Source organism: Nuphar pumila, chromosome 12 (assembly GCF_984573655.1).
Source record: "Nuphar pumila chromosome 12, dmNupPumi1.hap1.1, whole genome shotgun sequence".
NCBI lineage: Eukaryota > Viridiplantae > Streptophyta > Magnoliopsida > Nymphaeales > Nymphaeaceae > Nuphar > Nuphar pumila.
Genome location: NC_143260.1, coordinates 93,142,196 through 93,162,658, shown reverse-complemented (window position 1 = coordinate 93,162,658; position 20,463 = coordinate 93,142,196). Strand labels below are relative to the sequence as shown.

General features: G+C 36.8%; 2 protein-coding genes across 2 annotated transcripts in view; one reads left to right on the top strand and one right to left on the bottom strand.

The window, feature by feature from the left end:
- Positions 1-8,887: 8,887 nt before the first annotated feature.
- Positions 8,888-11,331, bottom strand: LOC149821184 (exopolygalacturonase-like). Its single transcript, XM_089981912.1, has 5 exons — positions 11,185-11,331; positions 10,389-10,703; positions 9,996-10,285; positions 9,572-9,800; positions 8,888-9,124 (listed from the first exon to the last, which is right to left on the bottom strand). The coding sequence occupies exons 1-5, from the start codon at positions 11,329-11,331 to the stop codon at positions 8,888-8,890; spliced, it is 1,218 nt and encodes a 405-aa protein (XP_089838038.1).
- A 4,347-nt stretch (positions 11,332-15,678) lies between these two features.
- Positions 15,679-20,463, top strand: part of LOC149821183 (UDP-glucuronic acid decarboxylase 1-like) — a 31,001-nt gene continuing 26,216 nt past the window's right edge. Inside the window, exons 1-3 of the mRNA XM_089983561.1 lie at positions 15,679-15,931; positions 16,059-16,210; positions 16,382-16,949. Of these exons, the coding sequence (XP_089839687.1) occupies positions 16,382-16,949 (568 nt within the window). The 5' untranslated portion in view covers positions 15,679-15,931; positions 16,059-16,210. The remainder of the gene's footprint in view (positions 15,932-16,058; positions 16,211-16,381; positions 16,950-20,463) is intronic.

Genomic DNA, 20,463 nt, shown 5'->3' with positions numbered 1-20,463 from the left:
CTAGATATTTAATGTGTATGGATGCATGTATAGTCTGTGTTTTGACATTATATCTTTGATTAAATTAATATTGATGTCTGATACAACCTTTAAAACATTGTTTGCAAAAATCGATGTTTGGATTCTCAAGTGTTTCCTTTTAGAAGATCAATTTTTTTTTAGATTCTTGATTTTGAGTGTGTAGCATGTATTGGTCCCTGTTATGAGATTGGTTTATATAAAACCATCATGCTTAGGTGTTATGTGTGTGCATATAATGAATCTATGATGAATCAAAACCACTAAATGCATATATTAGTGATTTCCATTTTTAATAAGCCTACGTATGGGGTAATTACACTCTAGTTTTTGTGCATGAGCATATTGGATAAAATCCCAGAGGGTGTACTAACGTGTTATAAGCTTTTGCTTTTTGCAAGGACTAATATCATGTTGAGATCAGAGATTCTAAGAAACTTCCAATTAGTTTTGAAAAAAAACCTACAAATTAAGTGGTCTTGTGAAAATTGTGTTTGATTATTCAAACTTTATGATTAATGTTATATGTGAACATGATCAGCATGTATAATGTAAGAACCATGTTTAATTCTATAATTATATATGGAACACACTTGATAGATATATAAAAGAAAAATAAAAACCTAAATATGAAAAAATGATTTTTGGGTTTTGGAGTATCTTTTAAAAAAAACGATATTTATGGGTTTATGCTATTATGTCATGAGTTGAGGTTCATGTATAGTATAAATTGGATCAGATTCATAATTAATTTGATATTGGTATGCTTGGATGAGTTAAAAATACACAGATAAATCCATATATGCTAAAACCAAATAGGGTTTATGGGGGCCTTTTTCAGGAAAAGGACATATATTTTTATTTATGTTTATACTAAATTGATTTATGTTCAGCCTATGTTAATTATGTTTAGGTTAGGTCTGATATTATATGTGCATGACTGATATAACATCAAGAAATAAATCCCAACTGCTAAAGCACGAATTTGGTGTTTAGAAGCCTTGTTTTGGAAAAATGGCTTTTATGTGATTCAATATTTATTTTATGAGTTGAATTAATTTATATATAGAATGAATTGATTTTTGTTTCATGTTTAAACTCATATTAGTGTGTACAAATGACTGAACATTTGAAAACAATTTATGAGAAATCATTTTGACTTAGGGATATGTTCTTTTAGAAAATCAAGTTTCTTTGTCAAATATAAGTAATTTTATGTGTAGTATTGATATTATGATTTGAATTTATTTATAAAAAAAATGTTAGATACCCTTAAATGTGAACTTAATATTGTATTTGAGATGGTTATAAATCTAGCATTAGATTGATGAATTCCTAAACATGCTTGGTGAACCCTTGCAAAGCTTTATGTGGTTTCAAGGTATTTTATCCCGAATGACCTAAAAGAATAAATTGTTTCTCCCAAATTGTAAATCCAAAAAATATGAGATTTTGAGGAGTAATTTTAGACATGGAAGTTACTACAGAAAAAAAATTCATGTAAGAAATCAATTGCCATAGTTCATGGATGCCTTGTCATGGATGTGAATTTATGAGAATTTTGGGCTTTTAGAGAAACCAATTTTGAATATGCATGTGATTATAAATATTTAGTCCAGGATACATGTTATTTTCGTTGTGCCGTAGCGGTGACTTCTCCCTGTCACAAACCACCCACTTTAGGTATGCTTTAATCAGTTACCTGGTTAAAATATTTGAGAATAATATACCTCAAGAATGCTTCGACTGTCTCCAATGGTCGTCTCCCTTGTACTAGGGTGGATGGTTGAATATAGAAACAAAGACCTTTGAAGTACATAGTTTAAGGTAAAAAATTTCCATGTTAATGCAAAACAACTAAGTGTGTTCCTTTTCTATGTATTGTTCATACCTTTTTGTGGAATGACTCTAGTCGTAGCTACGAATGAACTATGACATCTGATTTGCATCAGTAGAGCTACCTTATAGTACTTGAATATGTTTTTAATATTCTGAATTACTTAGAATTGGTATAAACTTACAAGACTGTCAAAAGTCTGAACCTTTAATAGGGGTTTTGTTCAGGTATAGGACAGTGAATGCAGTGGGACAAAAGCAGCATCGAGAACCAGCACTCTCTCGAGGTTCCAAGGCCCAACTTGGGATTTTGTTCATAATATTTTTTTTCCAAGCTCTGTAATTTTTAACACTATATTTTAATAGTGATTATGTAAATAATATTTTGGTTTTACTCTAATATGTTGGATCTTGATTCATCTTTGTTACCCGCCCAAAATTGTGAAACCCAGTAGCAACAACATAAAACTTTGTTTTTCGCTACCTATATTAAAAAAAAGAGAAAAAAAACTTTTGGTAAATTTTTGGGTTTTTAAATTGTGGGTTGTGACAGAGTGGATTCTGATGAAAAATTGCAAAGTGTCATTCTTAGTAAGAAAGTTGCAGAATTGGTATCTCAAAATTCAAGTGCTATTAAAAAGATGACTCATGTCATGTATTTGAAACCAAATATTGTAGTTCTCATGTTGAATAACAAGTATAGCTAAACGATCTTTTCAAGAAACAACACCTATGAAGGATATGTGCTTAAATGTTTCTAGAATTAAACCAACTAAAGAATTAGCTTATAGATCAAATGTTGTAAAGCTCATATTAATATTGATACTATAGCAAGGGAAAATATTATTCATGTAGAATTTAAGACAGAAGATTAGCCTATATCTAAATCAGAATTACCATTGGAAACAAAATACCTTCATAATAAAGAATACCAAAGCACATACTACCAAAGCAACATAATGCATTTCAAAAACAAAAATGTTTTATGCATTTGATGTAAAAGAAAACCTTAAGATTAAAAAATATGCATGGTATTTTAGAATCATAAAAATCTAAGAAGTAAGTCATGGGAATTTTCACACATGAATGACTGATTAAACAAGGAACAATAAGAGAAATAATAATCTAGCATCCATCATATTGTCAGATTTATATCCATAGATAAATTAAAAATATGAGAAAGAGAGAAAGAGCTAACCTAACCTAAATTAAAAAATATGAAAAATGACTTTTAATTAACACAATCAAATAGTGAGAGAGACTACATTAGGTTGAGGTTGTTCAGCTTTTCCAGTTCTTTCCATACTAATCAGGGCAAACATGCCCATGATCAGAGAAAAGAAAGAAAGAGAGTAGAACTTAAGAAATGAGGAGAACAAAGGAACAACAAGTAGTACTGATAACTGATTTGAGATTGGCATGTTTTGCAAGAGTTTCAACACACTCCTCTTGGTTCACGTGGAACAAGAGTCACTTCTCAATCAGATGTTTCACCTACCATGTAGAGAGGACAAGTGAGTAAGATGATCATGGCCATGACAATCACCATAGAGAACATAAACAACCAACAAGAAAGAAGGTACTATTAGGAAAACTGAAAGCAAGAAACAACTGAAGAAAACAATAAACAAAAATCATCAAACTAAACACAACAAAGATGCAAGGATTTATGTGGAAAACCTCTCCTCTAATCCGAGAGAGAGTAAAAAACCACGGCCGCCGAGAGAAAACTTTAGTGCTCTTCTTCGACTGGTACAAGAGAGAAAGAAAACAAAGTATTTATACAAGGCAAGAGCGACGACCCTAAACCTAAACAAATCGGGTCTGATCCACAAGGAACTGGGTCTCAAACATAAGCCCCAAAAAAAAATCTTTCGGAAGGCGCTGCCCAGGACCTGCGCCAGGGGGAGCCCCCAGACCCCCTTTCTGTAAGGGCAAAAACTCTGAATCAGGCTCCACAACTCATCAGGTACCGATGAGGGCTGGTTTTCATATAGAGAGAAGGGGAGAGAGAGAGGGCAGAGTTTAACAGATGACCACCACACCAGCTAAGGTGTTCGTTGATCACCGCTTGGCATGATGATGGTAAAAAAATCAGACAATGGGAGAGAGTGAGAGAAAATGTGTGGAAATGGATGAGAGAGAGAGAGAGAGAGAGAGCGTCACACCTTGTGGAAGAAGACAGAGAGCAGAGGAGGGAGAAAACCAGTGTTCGTGGAGGTTGGGTGTAGTGATCAGTGGAGGGGTGCCCAATGTTTGATGAAGAAGGTTTTCAAAGAGAGAGAGAGCAATTTAGGGTTGAAAAGAAAGAGGGTGCGAGACTCCCCCGCAAAATGAAAATAAATGAAACCTTTTACAAGCGCAGGTTGGGGCTATAAATAATGGGTTTTATTGGCACAGTTTGGGGAAGAGCCACTGAAACCTTATATTCTTTAGCACAACTCAAAGGTGTGTCAAAGAAACCTTATTTTTATGGAGCAGATAATAGATGCACCAGAAAAACATGTTTTTCTGGTGCAACTCTTTTTTGTGTTAGTAAAATGAATTTTATAATGGCACTACCATTAGAGTGCACTAGTAAAATGCAGATTTCTTGTAGTGTTCTCTCTCTCTCTCTCTCTCTCTATATATATATATATATATATATATATATATATAGAGAGAGAGAGAGAGAGAGAGAGAGAGTAGTGCGTAGGTGCATGATCACTTTCAAACAATGACCCAAACGAACTTTTCTGTGTTGGGACTTTTAGCGATGACGCTGCTAAAGGTCTAAGATAGCAACAACTTTTGTTGCCACTAAAAGTCTCAGTGGTGACAAAAGTTGTCGCTAAAGGTCATGGCGGAACCTTGCACGGAGCAACCATCATGCACGTGATGGACGCTATGTGCGAGTTCATTTTGGTCATGTTCAAAAGTGATCATGCACCTACACATTTGTGTGTGTGTCTATATATATATATATATATATATATATATATAGGAAAATTGAAACCTAAAAAATACACTACTTACTAAATGAAACATGATAGTGGATTTTTGGTGTTTTAGTCAAAATTTTGACCCCATATGTTACATATAAAGATATGCATAACATCCCACAAACTCATAGTCCACGTGTACTGCAACATCCACCTGCCTATGTAGGAAAGTCTGAAAAATGTAAAGTACAAAGTGTGAGACACATCATGTCTCAACACAATTTTGTATACCCTTATTAGGTCCCAAAAATGCAATCAACTCAATGGTTACACCATAGATGTGTTAAGCGTGATTGATTTACTAGAAATCAACAATTAGATCATGTATTTTGGAAAGAAAAATGGTATTTAGAGCTTCAAAAATTTATGAAAATTATAGGGTATTGATTTTTGAAACTTTCTAAAACCGTATCCATGTATCAGAATCAAATGTTCCAAGAAGTGATTCCTATAAAACAAACATACATATCATAAATGTACGGTTAGAATTTCAACAATGCACCAGATATTCATAAAAATTCACTATCATATTTCTTTTAGTAGGTTTTGTATTTTGTAGGTTTTCATTTTCCTATATATATATATATATATATATATATATATATAGGGAAATGGAAACCTACTAAATACAAAACCTACTAAACATTCTGGTATTTTTTTTTAAATCTTGACTCCACATATGTGTTCAACATGATTGATTTACTAAAACTCACCACTTGGAACATGAATTTTCAATGAAAAAAAGAAATTTGTAGGCCGTTGATTTTTAAAATTTTATAACAACCTATCCGTGCATCAGAATCAAATGCTCCAAGAAGCGATTCTTATAAGAACAAGAATATAGATCACATCTTTATAACCATAATTTAAAAAAAAATACTGAAAATTCACAAAAATCGAATAGCATGTTTCATTTAGTAGGTTCTCATTTTCCTATATATATATATATATATCATAAAATATTTGCTACAAATGAAGGTAAGGAACTAATAAGCTAAAAATCATAGGTGCAAGTTGTATCGACTAAATCTACAAAAAATGACCATACTATATGCCAAAAATAACATGCTTTTGAATTGCTCTACAATTTTCAAAATTTGTCTAGTGTCCAAAGTCACAATTTTTTTATTGTAAAAAATTTTTTTATGCTTCACACAAGCAAATTTTATTGGATATGTGAACTTCCTCCCAAATATCCAAAATATGCAAATTTCCTTCCAAATATGTGATTTTTCTTTCAAGTATGAAAATCTTCGCCCGTACATTTATGAATGTCCTCCTGCATGTACACCTTATGCAGTTTTATTAAAAAGAGACTCGCTCATTTTGGTGACATTCACAACCATACCGAGACCTTGACCCATTCCATAAGAGGTGGAAATTCATTCAGTCAACACAATCATAATGCATATACATAATTATTAGTATTAGTATTAGATTTTTCTAAATGAAAAAATGGATCATTTGATTGGCCCTGATGTTTCAAATTACTACATTCCTTTATTTTTTATGATGTTTTTGAAACATTGAATCTGCTGATTCATTCATAGTATCTATAGATATAGAGTGGTGTGGACTTTTTTGAAGTAAGAATAAAGAACGAATGATCACTTTTTTGAATGATATAATATGAATTTCTACATATGAAACGTTCAAAAATATGGAGGACATTCACACACGAATATCCTCCATATTTTCGAATGTTCTTTTGTTTATGCCCCTTATGTGATTTTTGTAAAAGGAGTTCGCATATTTTAGGGACCTTGCAATTCATGGCTGTAAATGTCATATTGTATTTGCGAATGCCAGGACATGTGAGGCAAATGGCCTCCTGCTTGTTATTTACAAAAGTGTCACTAAAGATAAAAAAAACTTTTAGTGATGCTTCAAAAGTGTTGCTAAAAACATTATTGACACTTTAAAAGTATTATTAAAGCCTTTAGTGATGCTTCAAAAGTGCAAAGGGTCTCTTGCCTGGTATTTGCAAAAGTGTTGCTAAAGCACACACGAGTCCACTGACATCTCCCAAATTTGTGAATGTCTTCATCCATGTGCAATCATTCATAAAAAATGACATGAAAGGAGGTCATTCACATATTTGGGAAGAAAATCACATATTTAAGAGGAAATTTGCATATTTACGAAGAAATTTGCATATTTGGGAGAAAATTTGCAAATATGTGAGAAAATTCACATATATATTAGGAAATTGGCATATTTAAGAAAAAAATTGCATATTTTAAATATTTGGGATGGAGTTTCGCATATCTAAATAAATTTGCTTGTGTGAAGGGTAAAAATATCTTTTTACTATAAAAACTTTGAGATTTTGGTCATCCAGCAGATTTCAAAAATTCTAAGGCATTTTGAGAAATGCATTTTTTTTGGCATACAATGTATACAATGCATCTAGGCAAACTCAAAGAGATCGCAATTAAGGCACATGTGTGCCTAAGTTGAACCAAGCCCGCAAGGCTAAAATGCCATTTTGAGTTAGTTTTGATATTCCAAAATTTAATTTGATATTATTTTTATCTCGAAATAGGTTTTTGACTATTTAGATGTTAGTCTTAATTTTTTGTAGTTGGATTTTTTATTCTTTAGGTTTTGTTTGAATTCACCATGTGGATCCGAATTTTAGGTCTAGTAGCCCGTTATGATTTACTTGGGGCGACTGGAGGGTGCAGTGAGTATTTGGGCAGCTTTTATTTTGGGTCTGGATATTTTTCTTTGAATTTGAAGTTTGGATCTTCTTGAGTTCCCAAATATGGATGTTGGAAAACAAGTGATCCCATTGGATCCAAATAGAGTTGTTGGGCCTTGAATCCCCAAGGGGCGGCAGCCCTAAACTCACTCTCTCTACCCCTTCTAAATTAGCTAAAAATGTGAAGGAGAAGGGGATCTTCTTGTTGTCATTGTGACCCCCCCCCCCTTCTGTTGAGAACTCATGAATGAAGAAACACCATTTCTCTCTCTCTTGGCTGTTGTCTACATCATGGGAGCTATTCTTCGGGTCGGTGGCTGGCTCTGCGATCCACATATTCAGCTAAGTACTATGTTGGAGCTAAGGAGTTCAACTCCTTTTGTCTAGCAATTTCTTGTCGGTTCTAAGGGACGTCTCTATACCTTGGCAGACCCCTCTTGTTTTCTCTCTCTTCCTTGTTGGATAGATAGAAAACATACACCCTCTTTCTCTTTCTTTGTGTTTGTGTGTGGAATAAAATGTTGGGTCTTCCTTGTGGGCAGCCTGCGCACAAACAAACAAAAAATACACAATAGAAACTGTATTTGTGTAAAAATAGAAAAACAAGGGGGCTGGAGTACCTGATGCCGCCATTGTATAACTATTGTAGGTGGAGGTCGACTAGAGCAGGGGAAAACCGGACTGGTGGTGGCTGGAGCAGAGGATGCAGTTTCTCCTCAGTCGAACTGCGGCCCTCCACAAGTGCATGCTGCCGGATGCAGTCGGTGAGCAGGACCGATTCTCATGACCGGATGGAAATACTTTGAATGGAGAGATAAGATTCTAAACTCTCTCTCGGATTTCCCTGTATGTGAAAAGCTACATTGTATTTCACTCTATATCGGGTTGCTTATGAAACCCCCTTTTTATAGGGCACGGGATGATAATGGTTTGCATAACCGTTCCCCCTTTATCCCATGCTGGTTTATCGAAAGCGATAGATGTGGGGATGAATCCACATCGTGGATAACCACCACGTAATCCAACATAAAATCCTTAAGATTTTCTCACCTGTATAATCCAATATTGAAACATTTGAAGATTACAGACAACTAATCTTGAAACTTTCAAAACGTCTTTATAAATCGAAGACAAATCATCACAAATGCAAATGTCAACCTCATGGCTTCTCTTTCAGGTTTAACAGAATGCCATTGTTTTCTTTATTAATACAAATCAAGTTATCATATGAAAGTTGCTCCCTGTATCCTAGCTATATCACTTTTGGCAAGGGAAATCGTGTTCAACCCTGCCGCTTAAAGCTAAAGGTGTGCGTGCATAACAACATAAAAAAAAAAAAAAAGCTTGTTCATGACTGTACACAAGAAGGTGGCACCTGCATGCCAGTAGAGAATCCATTAACATTAGCGCACATAGAGGTAGCCTGTCCTCCTTGTCCATCGTACTTCAAATTGATGTCACTAAGCTCAACGCCCTCACAGGGGAATTCCTTGCTGCACACGAGCTTCACAGCTACTTGTGATGCTGATGTTCCTTGCACGTTCTTAAAATTTACTTTGTTGATCTTCACTTTTGATGGTGCTCCCTGTTTCACAGCAAGGAAACAGAAGGGAAAATTAAAATCCACACCAACAATCAATCATCTTGGGTGCTGATCATTTTTAACCACTGCGGTGGTTACCCATGTGATCACGCTGGTGCATGCAGGGGCTGTCATTGCTTTTATCATGGTTGGGGCACATAAGGTTGGGTGGTCAAAGTCTGAGTTTTACCTCACAGGAAGGCAGGCCCATTAAGTGACCCAGTTCTCGGTGAGAGTTTTTGTCATAAAAAAAAAATCATCTTGGACACCCACCCCTTGTTCAGATCGGGATATGGAGATGGATCTGGTTAATTAGCAAATAAATATGAGGGTTGTGCTCGTTTGCCCTGTTCAGAGTCGGCATGCATCATCTTGAAAATCATTCTTTTTTTTTATTCGAGTAAAGCACAAGAAAATATTGAACTGTGAGACAAGTTAAAAGTCACCCACCTGACCAGGGCATGAATTGTAAGGGCAATACTCTTGGTCGATGATGATGGGATTGTAGACGTTCTTCATGACTATATCTTGGAATGTGAGATTTTTGGCATAGAGTGCATTTGATCCTGCAGGCCAGGTCTTGATTCTCAAGCCATTTGTGGTGTCTCTGATGGTACAATTCGTTACTCTTAAGCCACTCACGTCTTTCTCGTTTGGAGACCTCCCAAGGCTTCCGACGCTGCCAAAGTTTATGTATTCTCAAAATTTATATAAAAGATGATGACGTGAAACGATTAGAAGCAACTAATTAAGTTGAGCAAAAACTTGACCAAGTTCATGAGCTAACTAGAGCGTTCTACTAGTGCCCTTGTTCTTGAAGTTGGTTGCAATTAGCAACTAACCTTGTGTGATTTCATCACTTTATTTTACTTACCTGATGCCATGGCCTGGTCCACATAAAACATTGGAGATGGTCAGTTGGCTGCTACCAGATCCAATGGATATGCAATCATCACCGGTGCCAATGGAAGATCTAGAGATACTGATCCCTGTGGAATCTGCGATATGGATGCCGTCAGTATTTGGGCTGTCACTTGGCGCTGATATATTTAGATTATGGGCCTTGATGTTCTCTGAGGCAAAGATATGCATGTGAAAGGACTTGCTATCCACTGAAGATATACGTCGTATAGTTGAGTTGGTGAGAAAACTGAAGTTTAGAGACTGTTGGAACATTCACAAGAAGGCACAATAACTAAATTAAGCTATCTGTTCGATCAAATCCGAAGTACTTATAAGTGATTATGAGATAATAATCCCATCTTACTGTTGGTAGGAGCTTGCATTTGGAAGTTTTGGGGCACTTGTTGCTTGGCCAGGCCGATGCCCCTTGACCATCGAAAGTGCCCCCTCCGGTTAAGATCAGGCCATCAATGTACTGAAAGGATATCCAACTATTTGATGGGAATTGAGAGAGATCTGTAGGAGCTATCACCTTCCCCTTCACCTCCACTATAATAGGGTGTGCACCAGGGCAAGGGCCCTTGAACTCAATTGGGCCACTGAGAAATGTGCCTTGTGGTATCACCATGTGAGGCCGCCCATTTGATGCACAAGCACCCTTCCATGCATCTAAAAATGCCTGAAATTCGTAATAACAGAAAATTAAATACTAGCTAGTAGTTATACCCTCTTTACCATATGTTAGTAAAGCAGATTCTACTGAACGTTTGAAAGGAATAAAATGCTGTTGTGCCAAGCCAGTGTATCTTAGCTTGTGAACTCATGAGTGCATATGATATGAAGAGAACATGTGGCCTGAAGAGACTGTGGCGGCTTTTCTGATGACCAACATTACTTTTCAGCTTCTTAGGTGTCTTACCTTTGGGTATCCTTGTATTAATGTTGGACCATGTTGGATATAAAGATTGATTAATCAAACCATGATTTATCAACTCATAACGTGTCAGCCTTGAAATCGTTCTGGTACCATAAATTTTATATGATTCCAGTTTATGGGTTCTCACGATTCATGGTAGATCTAGAAGATGTCTGACGGGAGATGCCCAATGAACCAATTCGCTTACAATTTAGCCTCCTTTGGATCTATAAAGATAACATACCTTGCTATCGTCCGTTTGGCCATCAGCCTTTGCTCCAAACTTCTTCACATTGAAGACTAGATTTCCTGCATTAGTACCTGCAATGCCATATAAGCTAAAAGCTACCACCAAGCACCAGGAACAAAGGCCTCTATAGCTCATTTCCATCTCTTCTCTTGCAACACACACACACACAGGCCAGCAGTCACCTGATTCTTTCTCTGTTCACTTCACCTGTTCATGGAAATTAATTGGAGCATGGTATGGGTATAAATAAGTTGTAGGTGCTTCCTCTCTACCAGCAACCAACATGCTAAAATTCTAACCATCCGCCACTCCTCACGCTGTCTGAAAAGCATCTAAACAAATTGCTGGTTCCATTCATTAATCTATCTATCTCTTTTTTTTAATAGTTATTTAATTTACCTATGAATCTCAACATGTTTAGTTTATTTCCATTCCAACTAGTCTTTGAACCTCAACATGTTTAGTTTATTTCCAACTTGTCTTTGAACCTCAACATGTTTAGTTTATTTCCAACTTATCTTTGTTAACTTCAAATTAAATATATTTAGCTAATGATAGTAAATCACTATCTTCATATAACTGAACCACTATTTTTAAGAAAAGCAATCACCCTCTCTAACTTTTTTTTTGTTTTTCCTTCTTTACCAGCTATCCTGAGTTGAGTGCACATGGTAGGTAACAGATAGGTCGATCAGGTGATTTGCCAAAATACAAATTTTTTGTGTTTTGAAATCACCACCATCCATAGTCTTGATCTTTGGGTAAGCATGACAGCAGCACTTTTCGTGGGCCCACTGTTTGTGCAATGAATGGTAGTGATGCAGGCATATTAACGGTGCTGATTTCAAAAGACAAATTTTGTGTCTTGGCATATCACCTGATCTCTCTCCTACCTATTTTACTGGCTTGTACCGGGGGCCAGCTTCCCTGCACCTGTCCATATACTGTTGGAAGCAAGGCAGCTATCTGTGTAGCGTCTAGAAAGTGCCGAGCTGCTGCTGTGTGAAGGGAGAGTTCAGCTTTTCTGGAGACAAGTTATGCGCATGGCCGTAAGCAACAAGTTTGATCAAGCTTGTTAAGCTAGATTAGGCTTGGCAAATTGAGCTGTGATTATATATATCAACTTTACAAACATTTGACGGATTGAAATAACCAACAAATTAAGCAAATGGAAATTTTTAAAATGCATAATCAATTTTTAAAGGATAGAATATAATTTTTGAATAAACCATCCAGTTTTCAAAATAGTTACTTTTAGGGGTAGAGTATGCCTTTTCTTTGAGGAAAAAGCAGTTAAATAATTTTCAAAATGTAACGAACAATATTGTTCAGTTGAATTTAAAAACTAAAAGTTTATATTATGAAAAATGTTTATTGTTTTTTATATAATCATCTCAATTACGGCTCTTTAAGATCCTTAAAAAATCTTAGTTGCAGGTGATTTTTTGCTTCACTATTGTATATTTACTAAAATACATTATTTAAATTAAATAGTTTTAATGAAAAATATTGAGTCTTTTGTAATGAAATATTTTCTACTGAGTAAACTATGATAAACACATTTATCAGCTCATGCTAAGGAAAAAAATATCTGCAACAATGATGTTTAAAGGGTCTTAACAAGTGACCTAACCTTTTATAGGGCTAAGATGATGTATAATGCAATATTATACAAATATCATCGACTGTATTTAATATCTATATTAACAGCGTCATATTTAAATTTAAAAAATCATATATCCAAATAGCCGACGACAAAGATCGTCGGATATGTTAGTTAAAACCGACGATAAATATCATCGCCTATATTATTTTATGGCGATGATAAATATAGTCGTTGATATATTAAAGTTGACAATATTTATTGTCGGCATTGACTATTATTTTTAAAAACCCAACGATATTTATTGTCGACATTGACTATATGTATTTTTTATTACAAACTTAAACCCCTAGAAATTTACATTCATATCATTACACGTGATCCACCAACAAGAACACATGACTGGGGTTTAACACAAATATAACCAGCATTTGCGTGGAGTAACATGGAAGAAACATGCAGCACAAATGTTTTCTGAAAGATATCATACTATAGTCATTATCAAACAACCTCAAAAGCAGAGAAAGGTTTGAAAACCAACTACCTTCTTTGCTGATTTTGAAGTTAACCACTGAACTGATTGGATCGATCTCTCCCAGAAGAATATCCAGAACGACCATAAGAAGAGTAGCTTGGGGAGAAGCGCCTCACTGCAAAACTCAAATAAGACATGTAAGAAAGCAATTAATGATCCACATAAATGCATCAACATAAATAACCTCCCACTAAGCACCCAGATATTTCCCTGGAGTCGGTGTTCGATGCAGGCCCTACAACTCTCTGGTTATATAGTATGATTTTGCTTGACTGTTTGAGTTTGAATTTGATGTTTGACGTAGAGCTGCTACACAGAGCTAACCTACTGGAACAAACTGATCTTTCAACCAACGTGTAAATAAAGTGTCCTTGCTTCTATTCATAATCTGACTAAACAATAAATATGCCACCCCAAAAGCAACAAACGCATGACAAACATTAAGCCACTGTAATATACCTTCTCCACAGTGATTATTCGATCTCCAAGAACAAATTGATTCAGATACTTTACACATCGATCAGCTTCCCCATTAGTGGACATAGTTACAAACCTAAACCCACGAGATTCCCTAGTGCGAGGATCCACGACCAGGTGAGTATCTACCACCTCAAGAAAAGCAAATGTAAGAAGACAATCAGGTAAGAAAACATGGAACGAATTTTCCCATTTGCACCTGAACTCAAACCAACACTAGCTAGCATTAGTATAGCATGGTAAGCAATAGCTGCGAGAAAAATCACAGCTTTTGACCCTCATCCTTATAGTGTTGGTTAAATCTCGAAACCTTTTCCTGTAGTTTCTTGATCAAGATGATATCTCAAATTCCCTCAAATGATCACTTTCTAAGGATGGCCATCTCAAATTCCCTCAACCCAGGGTCTGTTGGCACCCCAGGGACATGCTATGGTCTTGGGGCCCTTCCCCGAGAACTGTCTTCTTTGCATGAGAGCTTCTGGCGGGGCATATCAACACACAAGATCATCTACAAAGAGTCGGTTGCCGTCTTGCTAGCCAATGCCCTATGTGCAGGAAACATACAGAATCAGCCTATCAATTTACTTTGGTCTTGCGAATTCTTTCAATCAATCTTCACAGCTTTGTGGCCAGGTTTGAACTTGAATGTACACCAGCAGGCCTATTGTTTCAGGCAACTTCTAATTGGTCCCGATCAGTGGTGTCATTCAAAGATATGGAAGAAAATTTGGAAGTGGCAGATATGAGCATCATGGTGGCGGGTGTGGAAGGAAAGAAATAGACAGAGTTTTTGGAGGACATTGTGCATCTCTATCTGAAGTGATACGGTTGGTGCAGCTAGATATTTTCATGGCCTGTCCGAATCGATGTGGTCTTGGATCGGTGGGCACCGTCTGGGCCTATTTCTCACAGCGAAGGATCTTTAGTTTTTTCTTTTTTTTTTAAAGTTAGGCTGGGGTTAGGCAGACCCTACAACCATACCATTGGGATTTGAACTTGAAACATCCCAACACAAGGTGACGTGAACTAGCTGCTCCTACCAGACAAGCGGAGCCCCCGTTGGTAAAGGATCTTTAGTCTTTGGGAACATTGTATGTTGTTCCTTATGATTTTGGTGTGGTGACTGGTGCGTGGACTTCTCGTCCTCACCTCTTGTATTATACTTAGAAACACATCGTTTTTTTTAATCTTAAGAAAAAGACGTTATACCAACGGGGGAGTGCACGTCACCTTGTGTTGGGACGATGCAAGGGCCTGCCTAACCCCAGCTTTCTCTGTCCAAAAAAAAGACTTTATATCAGTACAAGATTTTCATGATTAGGGAGCTTCATCTTTTGGCTTTAATGAGCCTCTATTTAGGATACTTTCCAATCTATATTTTGTGTTGGTTAACCAAAGTGTGACAAGCTTGAAATTTGGATTTCCAATATTTTGCTGTCAAATTTGTGGCAAAATCATTATTGTATTCTTTAACCTCTCTCTCTCTCTCTCAAGTGCAGCTAGCAACTCAGTATTGTAATGAAGACCGAATTGGAGTGCACTCTTGAGCGTCAAACCAAGTGCAGTGTCACAAATATCGCGATGTTTTCAAACTTATCACAAGTACATGATATGTCGTCAGCCGTTTAGACTTTTCAAAAATACAGCGATATTTTGAAAACATCACTTTTTAATGGCTATATGCAAGAAAAAACTGTTTTTGAGTTTTGTATACATGATTTCTTAAATTTTTTAATTTATCTGCTTCTGCAGATGTTTTGCTGACACAACTGCTAGAAATATAAAAAGTTTAATTTCTCAGGAGAAATTCGCTGCCATTATTTTTCGGTTTTAAACGTTTATATATTTTGGCAGCAGGACAATTGAAGGCTTCGTTTTTTACTTCGTTACAGAAAACCACCCAGTCACAGTGTTCACCCTCCAAATCAAGGGCGGCGCCACGGATTTGTTTGCACTCGAAAACTTTTTTTCTTTTCGTTTGGTAAGCTGGGGTAGGGCCAGTTTTATTGACAAAATGGATCTGTACACCAAATGACTACGGTACGCGCTTCACAATGGGAATATAAATTACGCACTTTTCAGAGACTCAAATCAACGCATTAAGTCGCAAGATCCGTCGCTTGTAGGTACGTTCTGTTCGAGATCTCTTCATTTCTTGAAGAAATCACCAACACCCACAAAATTTCTTTGCTCGATTTTGTGATTTCATCGAGTTTTCGAGTTGCCCAGTTCACGATTCGAAATGGGTGGCAGGAATTCCGGATCTGTTGACTCTCTAGACGCATCCTGATCGCCCCCCAACATCGCGAATCTTCTTTCTTCTTAGGAGAAAATTTTTGCAGAGCTAATTTCGCGATTTCGTTCGTTTTTTTTTTCGAGAAATTCGGAGATCCAGCGGTTTTCAGGTACGCCCTTCCTTCTCAATCGTCGATCTCTGTTTTCCTTAGCGAGACAGAAGTTACCCACAAAATTCTGTAGTCGAATTCGTGTTTCCCTCCGATTTTGGACATACCCACATCATGAAACAATTGCACAAGCAATATAGCTCGAATTATAGAAGTGAAGATGAACTACAGATGCCGACGCACGCGACGCCCTTCTCGGCGAAACCTCAGAAGCCCAGATCATGGCATAAGTCGCTGTTCAATTACTTACTGAAAGAACAGAGGCTTCTCTTTGTTCTTGTGGGCATGTTGATCGCCTCCACATTCTTCATGCTTCAGCCGAGCCTCTCGAAACTCAGCGCCGTGGAGAACCGGCACCTGGTCTACCCGTCGGGGATTCCGAGAGTGAATCATGAAGAGATTGATGGGCATGGCTATAGCTACGGAGTAGTCGCTAATAACAGGAGGGTGCCTGTTGGCCTGAAGAACCAGGCGCGGAGGATTGTGGTGACTGGCGGGGCGGGATTCGTCGGCAGCCATCTTGTGGATAGGCTGCTTGAGAGGGGTGATAATGTCATAGTTGTGGATAATTTCTTCACGGGGAGGAAAGAGAATGTGATGCATCATTTCGGTAACCCGAGGTTCGAGTTGATCCGGCACGACGTGGTCGAGCCTATTCTTTTGGAGGTGGATCAGATCTATCACCTAGCCTGTCCAGCTTCGCCTGTTCATTACAAGTATAATCCGATCAAGACTATCATATCCTTTACAGTGAATTCTGTTCTTGTTTTTTTTGTTTGCTTGACATGTTTCTCTAGAATTTTTTTGTGCTATTTTGCTCTTAGTGCTGCTATGCAAATTGCAATTTTCCTTTGTTTCTGTTAACGTGGAAGATATTGGTTGTTTGTGCATGATATGTTGTTGCAAATGAATGTGCATTCTTGTTGTTTCTCATCTGAATGGATACCTGGGTATGTAGAGTTCCATCCAACAGATTGTGATGGGTGTTCCTATGGGGAATGAAAGGGAGTGTGAATATAGACTCCTCCAACTGCGGATTTGGGTCACGTTTTGAAGCAAAAAAAAAATCTCGTTGGAAAAGAAAACTTTGCCTATGAGAAGTTTTGATATGATAACTTTTCCGAATGAAAAATTTTCACTTGTTTGTATAGCATGATAATAATGGAGTGGAAAAATGTGTGTTTACGTGTGTGTCTCTCAGAGAGAGAGAGAGAGAGAGAGAGAGAGAGAGAGAGAGAGAGAGAGAGAGAGAGAGAGAGTTGACCTGGTAGCTGCCCAGGTGTTAGATAAGGCGTGAGAGAGAGAGAGAGGTTGGTGCTTTGGGGAGGCGTGAGAGAGGGAGAGGTTGGAAATGCTGTAACGAAGTAAGCGGAAATAGATATAGGGAATGCTAAAGCATACCCAATGTCCTATAAAAGACAATCACAAGTGCAATAGCAATGAACAAGTCCACAAGGGACAAATACAAAAGCCAACAAAGAGCTTACAAATAAAAAGAGGATGTTATTGAGCATTAGGGCTTAGAAAAGCCTACTTTACAATGGGGTGAACACCCTTATTTATACAGCTGAAAAAGGGAGAGAGATGGCTAAAAAAGGAGACAACATTGGGGGGCTCAACTAGGAGTCGTTGGGCCCCCAACGGTCCGTTGGGGGGTCCCAATGACTCTTAGTTGGGACCCCCAATGCATTACACTATTTAAAATAAAAAAGAAAAAAGATAAAAATAAAAATAAGAAAAAAGAAATAAGGAAAAAGAAAAAAAGAAAGAAATAAAAGACAATACTACCCCTATTAGGCAGATTTACAAAAATACCCATTATCGAAATACGTATGTTTTAGAACCCTCCCTCAAGCTTTACAAGGAGATGACCGAAAGCTTGTTACGTAGAAAGATAAAACGAGGAGCAACAAGAGATTTGGTAAAGAAGTTCGCCAACTGGTACTTGGATGTAACGTATGGTAATGTGATAGTCCCTCTTAGATATTCATCACATACATAGTGACACTCCATCTCAATGTGTTTAGTACGCTCGTGGAAGGTGTGGTTGCTTGCGATATAAACGGTGTTTTTATTGTCACAACACATCTTTGAAGGTGTAGAGATGATTATGCTCATACCACTAAGAAGGTTGCGAAGCCATACAAGCTCCATGGTTGTAGTGGCTATTGCACGATATTCAGCTTCTGTTGAGGACAAAGATACTTTGTGTTGCTTCTTGCATCTCCAGGAAATCATAGAGTTGTTAAATTACGTAATTAAATAGTGTAATTCAATATATATTTTATATATATAAGGTAATACATATACATATATTATATATATGTATATTTATCTGCCGATTATATATATAGAAAATATATATTAGCCGTCAGGGTATTTCAGTCTTTTTCTCTTTTTACGCATATTCATCTTCTTGAATATGTTTATATTTTGTATTTTTTTTTCTTTTTTAAAATATGTACTTTGTGTACCTTGGGGAACCCACATATAGTCATTGGGCCCCTCCAACGGTCACATTTGTAACCGTTGGAGGGGCTCCAACGACTACATGTGGAGCCCCTCCAAGGCCCACTAAGAGCTCTATAAATTGGCCCCTCTTCTTTGTATTTTTCATGGCTTTGGGTCGAAGCCCAAGTATTCAATAAAGATTATATTTTTGCATTTTGTGAGATTGATTGATTTGTGCTTGTGTGCACAAGTGTTCTTAGTATTCTTATTGTTCATGTGTGCACTTGTCTTTTATCAAGAATATTGGTCTTGATTATAGTATCTTATTGAAGATACTTTTACATGGTATCAGAGCTTGGTTCAAGGAAGGAAGATCGTGTGTTTCTTCACATTCTTGGGTGCCTCGAAAAACGTGCTCTCAAGCTATTAGAGATTAGAGTGGATTATTTCCTTCAGCCAATATTTTATAAGTCTTCTTTGTCAAGAAAGACTTAAAAATCTATTGGGGTATGTGTTCTTTTCTTATTTCTCTTTTCTCTAATGGGCGAAAAGGACTCCCACTTCTCCCTCAGGTTTAAACTCAATGGTTCAAATTATCATGTTTGGGCCGGTAATATGGAAGCCCATATTAAAGGAAATGGGCTTTGGGGATATGTTCAAGGTTCGATACCGGAACCCGAACCAAAAATTACCATCATGGAAAAAAGAGATATAAAGATTCTTGAAGGAGAAAAAAAGGCAAAGAGCTCTTGAAGACTACTCAAAAAAATATGACGAATGGGAAATGAGGAACTTCAAGATCTTATCTTAGATTTTCGCATCCGTTGAAACCAAGATCAATGCCAATATCATCAAATTCAAGAAAACTTCCGAAGCTTGGCTATACCTTGAAAAAATATATACATCAAGAGATTTATCGCACAAGTACTACCTTTAAAAGAGGGCTTTGACCCTACAACAAAATGAGATGACTATTCGGGAATACTTTGTCGAATTATCTTTCATTTGGGATGAGTTTGCTATGCTTGAACCCAAATGTCGGTGAAGCTATAGAGCTTAGATACAAACAACTAGAGGAAGATCGCTTCTTTAACTTCCTAAATGGCCTTAGACCCGAATTTGAACAAATTTGGTCCTCTCTTCTTTCTTCTTTCACATCTCCCTCCATTGAAGATGCAATTACTAAATTGAGTGGAGAAGAAACCCGTATGAGTATTGGTAAAAGCAATCCTAACATCCTTGCTACCTCTTTTATTCAAGAAGAAAGTGAAGGGGTGAATGTCGTTTCAAGACCGGGTAACAATGTGAGGACTTACAAACCTCCTCAATTCAAGAATCAAAATCAAGGAGAAAGTGAGCAAAGTGGAAAAAAACTAACTTATCATTTTTGTAAATTAGCGGGGTATATCAAACCTATTTACCCAAAATGGAAGAAATTGCTTGCAATGACCACCACAACTCAACCTGAAGAACGACCATCCTCTTCCAATGGGTCTCTTTCTCTACAATAAATTATGGAAGCTCTTCAACCTCTTCTCAAGGGAGGAATTTTTGGAGCCGCTATGACAACCCCTTCACCCCTCGGTAAGATATCTTGGCTTTTAGATTACGGTGCATCATTTCATATGACTCATTGTTCTTTTTCTGAATATTCTAAAAATTCTTTTCCATCTGTTGTCTCAACGACGAATGAAACATCTCATGAAATTAAAAGAATAAGCAATTTCGAAAAACAAGATTTTTTTATTCCAAAAATTAGATTCATACCAAAACTAAACTTGAATTTACTTTCGGTTTCTCAA

Coding starts and splice junctions, on each gene's coding strand:
- LOC149821184 (XM_089981912.1), bottom strand. CDS start 11,331: ATGGAAATGAGCTATAGAGGCCTTTGTTCCTGGTGCTTGGTGGTAGCT. Junction 10,704..11,184: donor GCCAAACGGACGATAGCAAG/GTATGTTATCTT, acceptor TACGAATTTCAG/GCATTTTTAGATGCATGGAA. Junction 9,801..9,995: donor GGACCAGGCCATGGCATCAG/GTAAGTAAAATA, acceptor AAACTTTGGCAG/CGTCGGAAGCCTTGGGAGGT.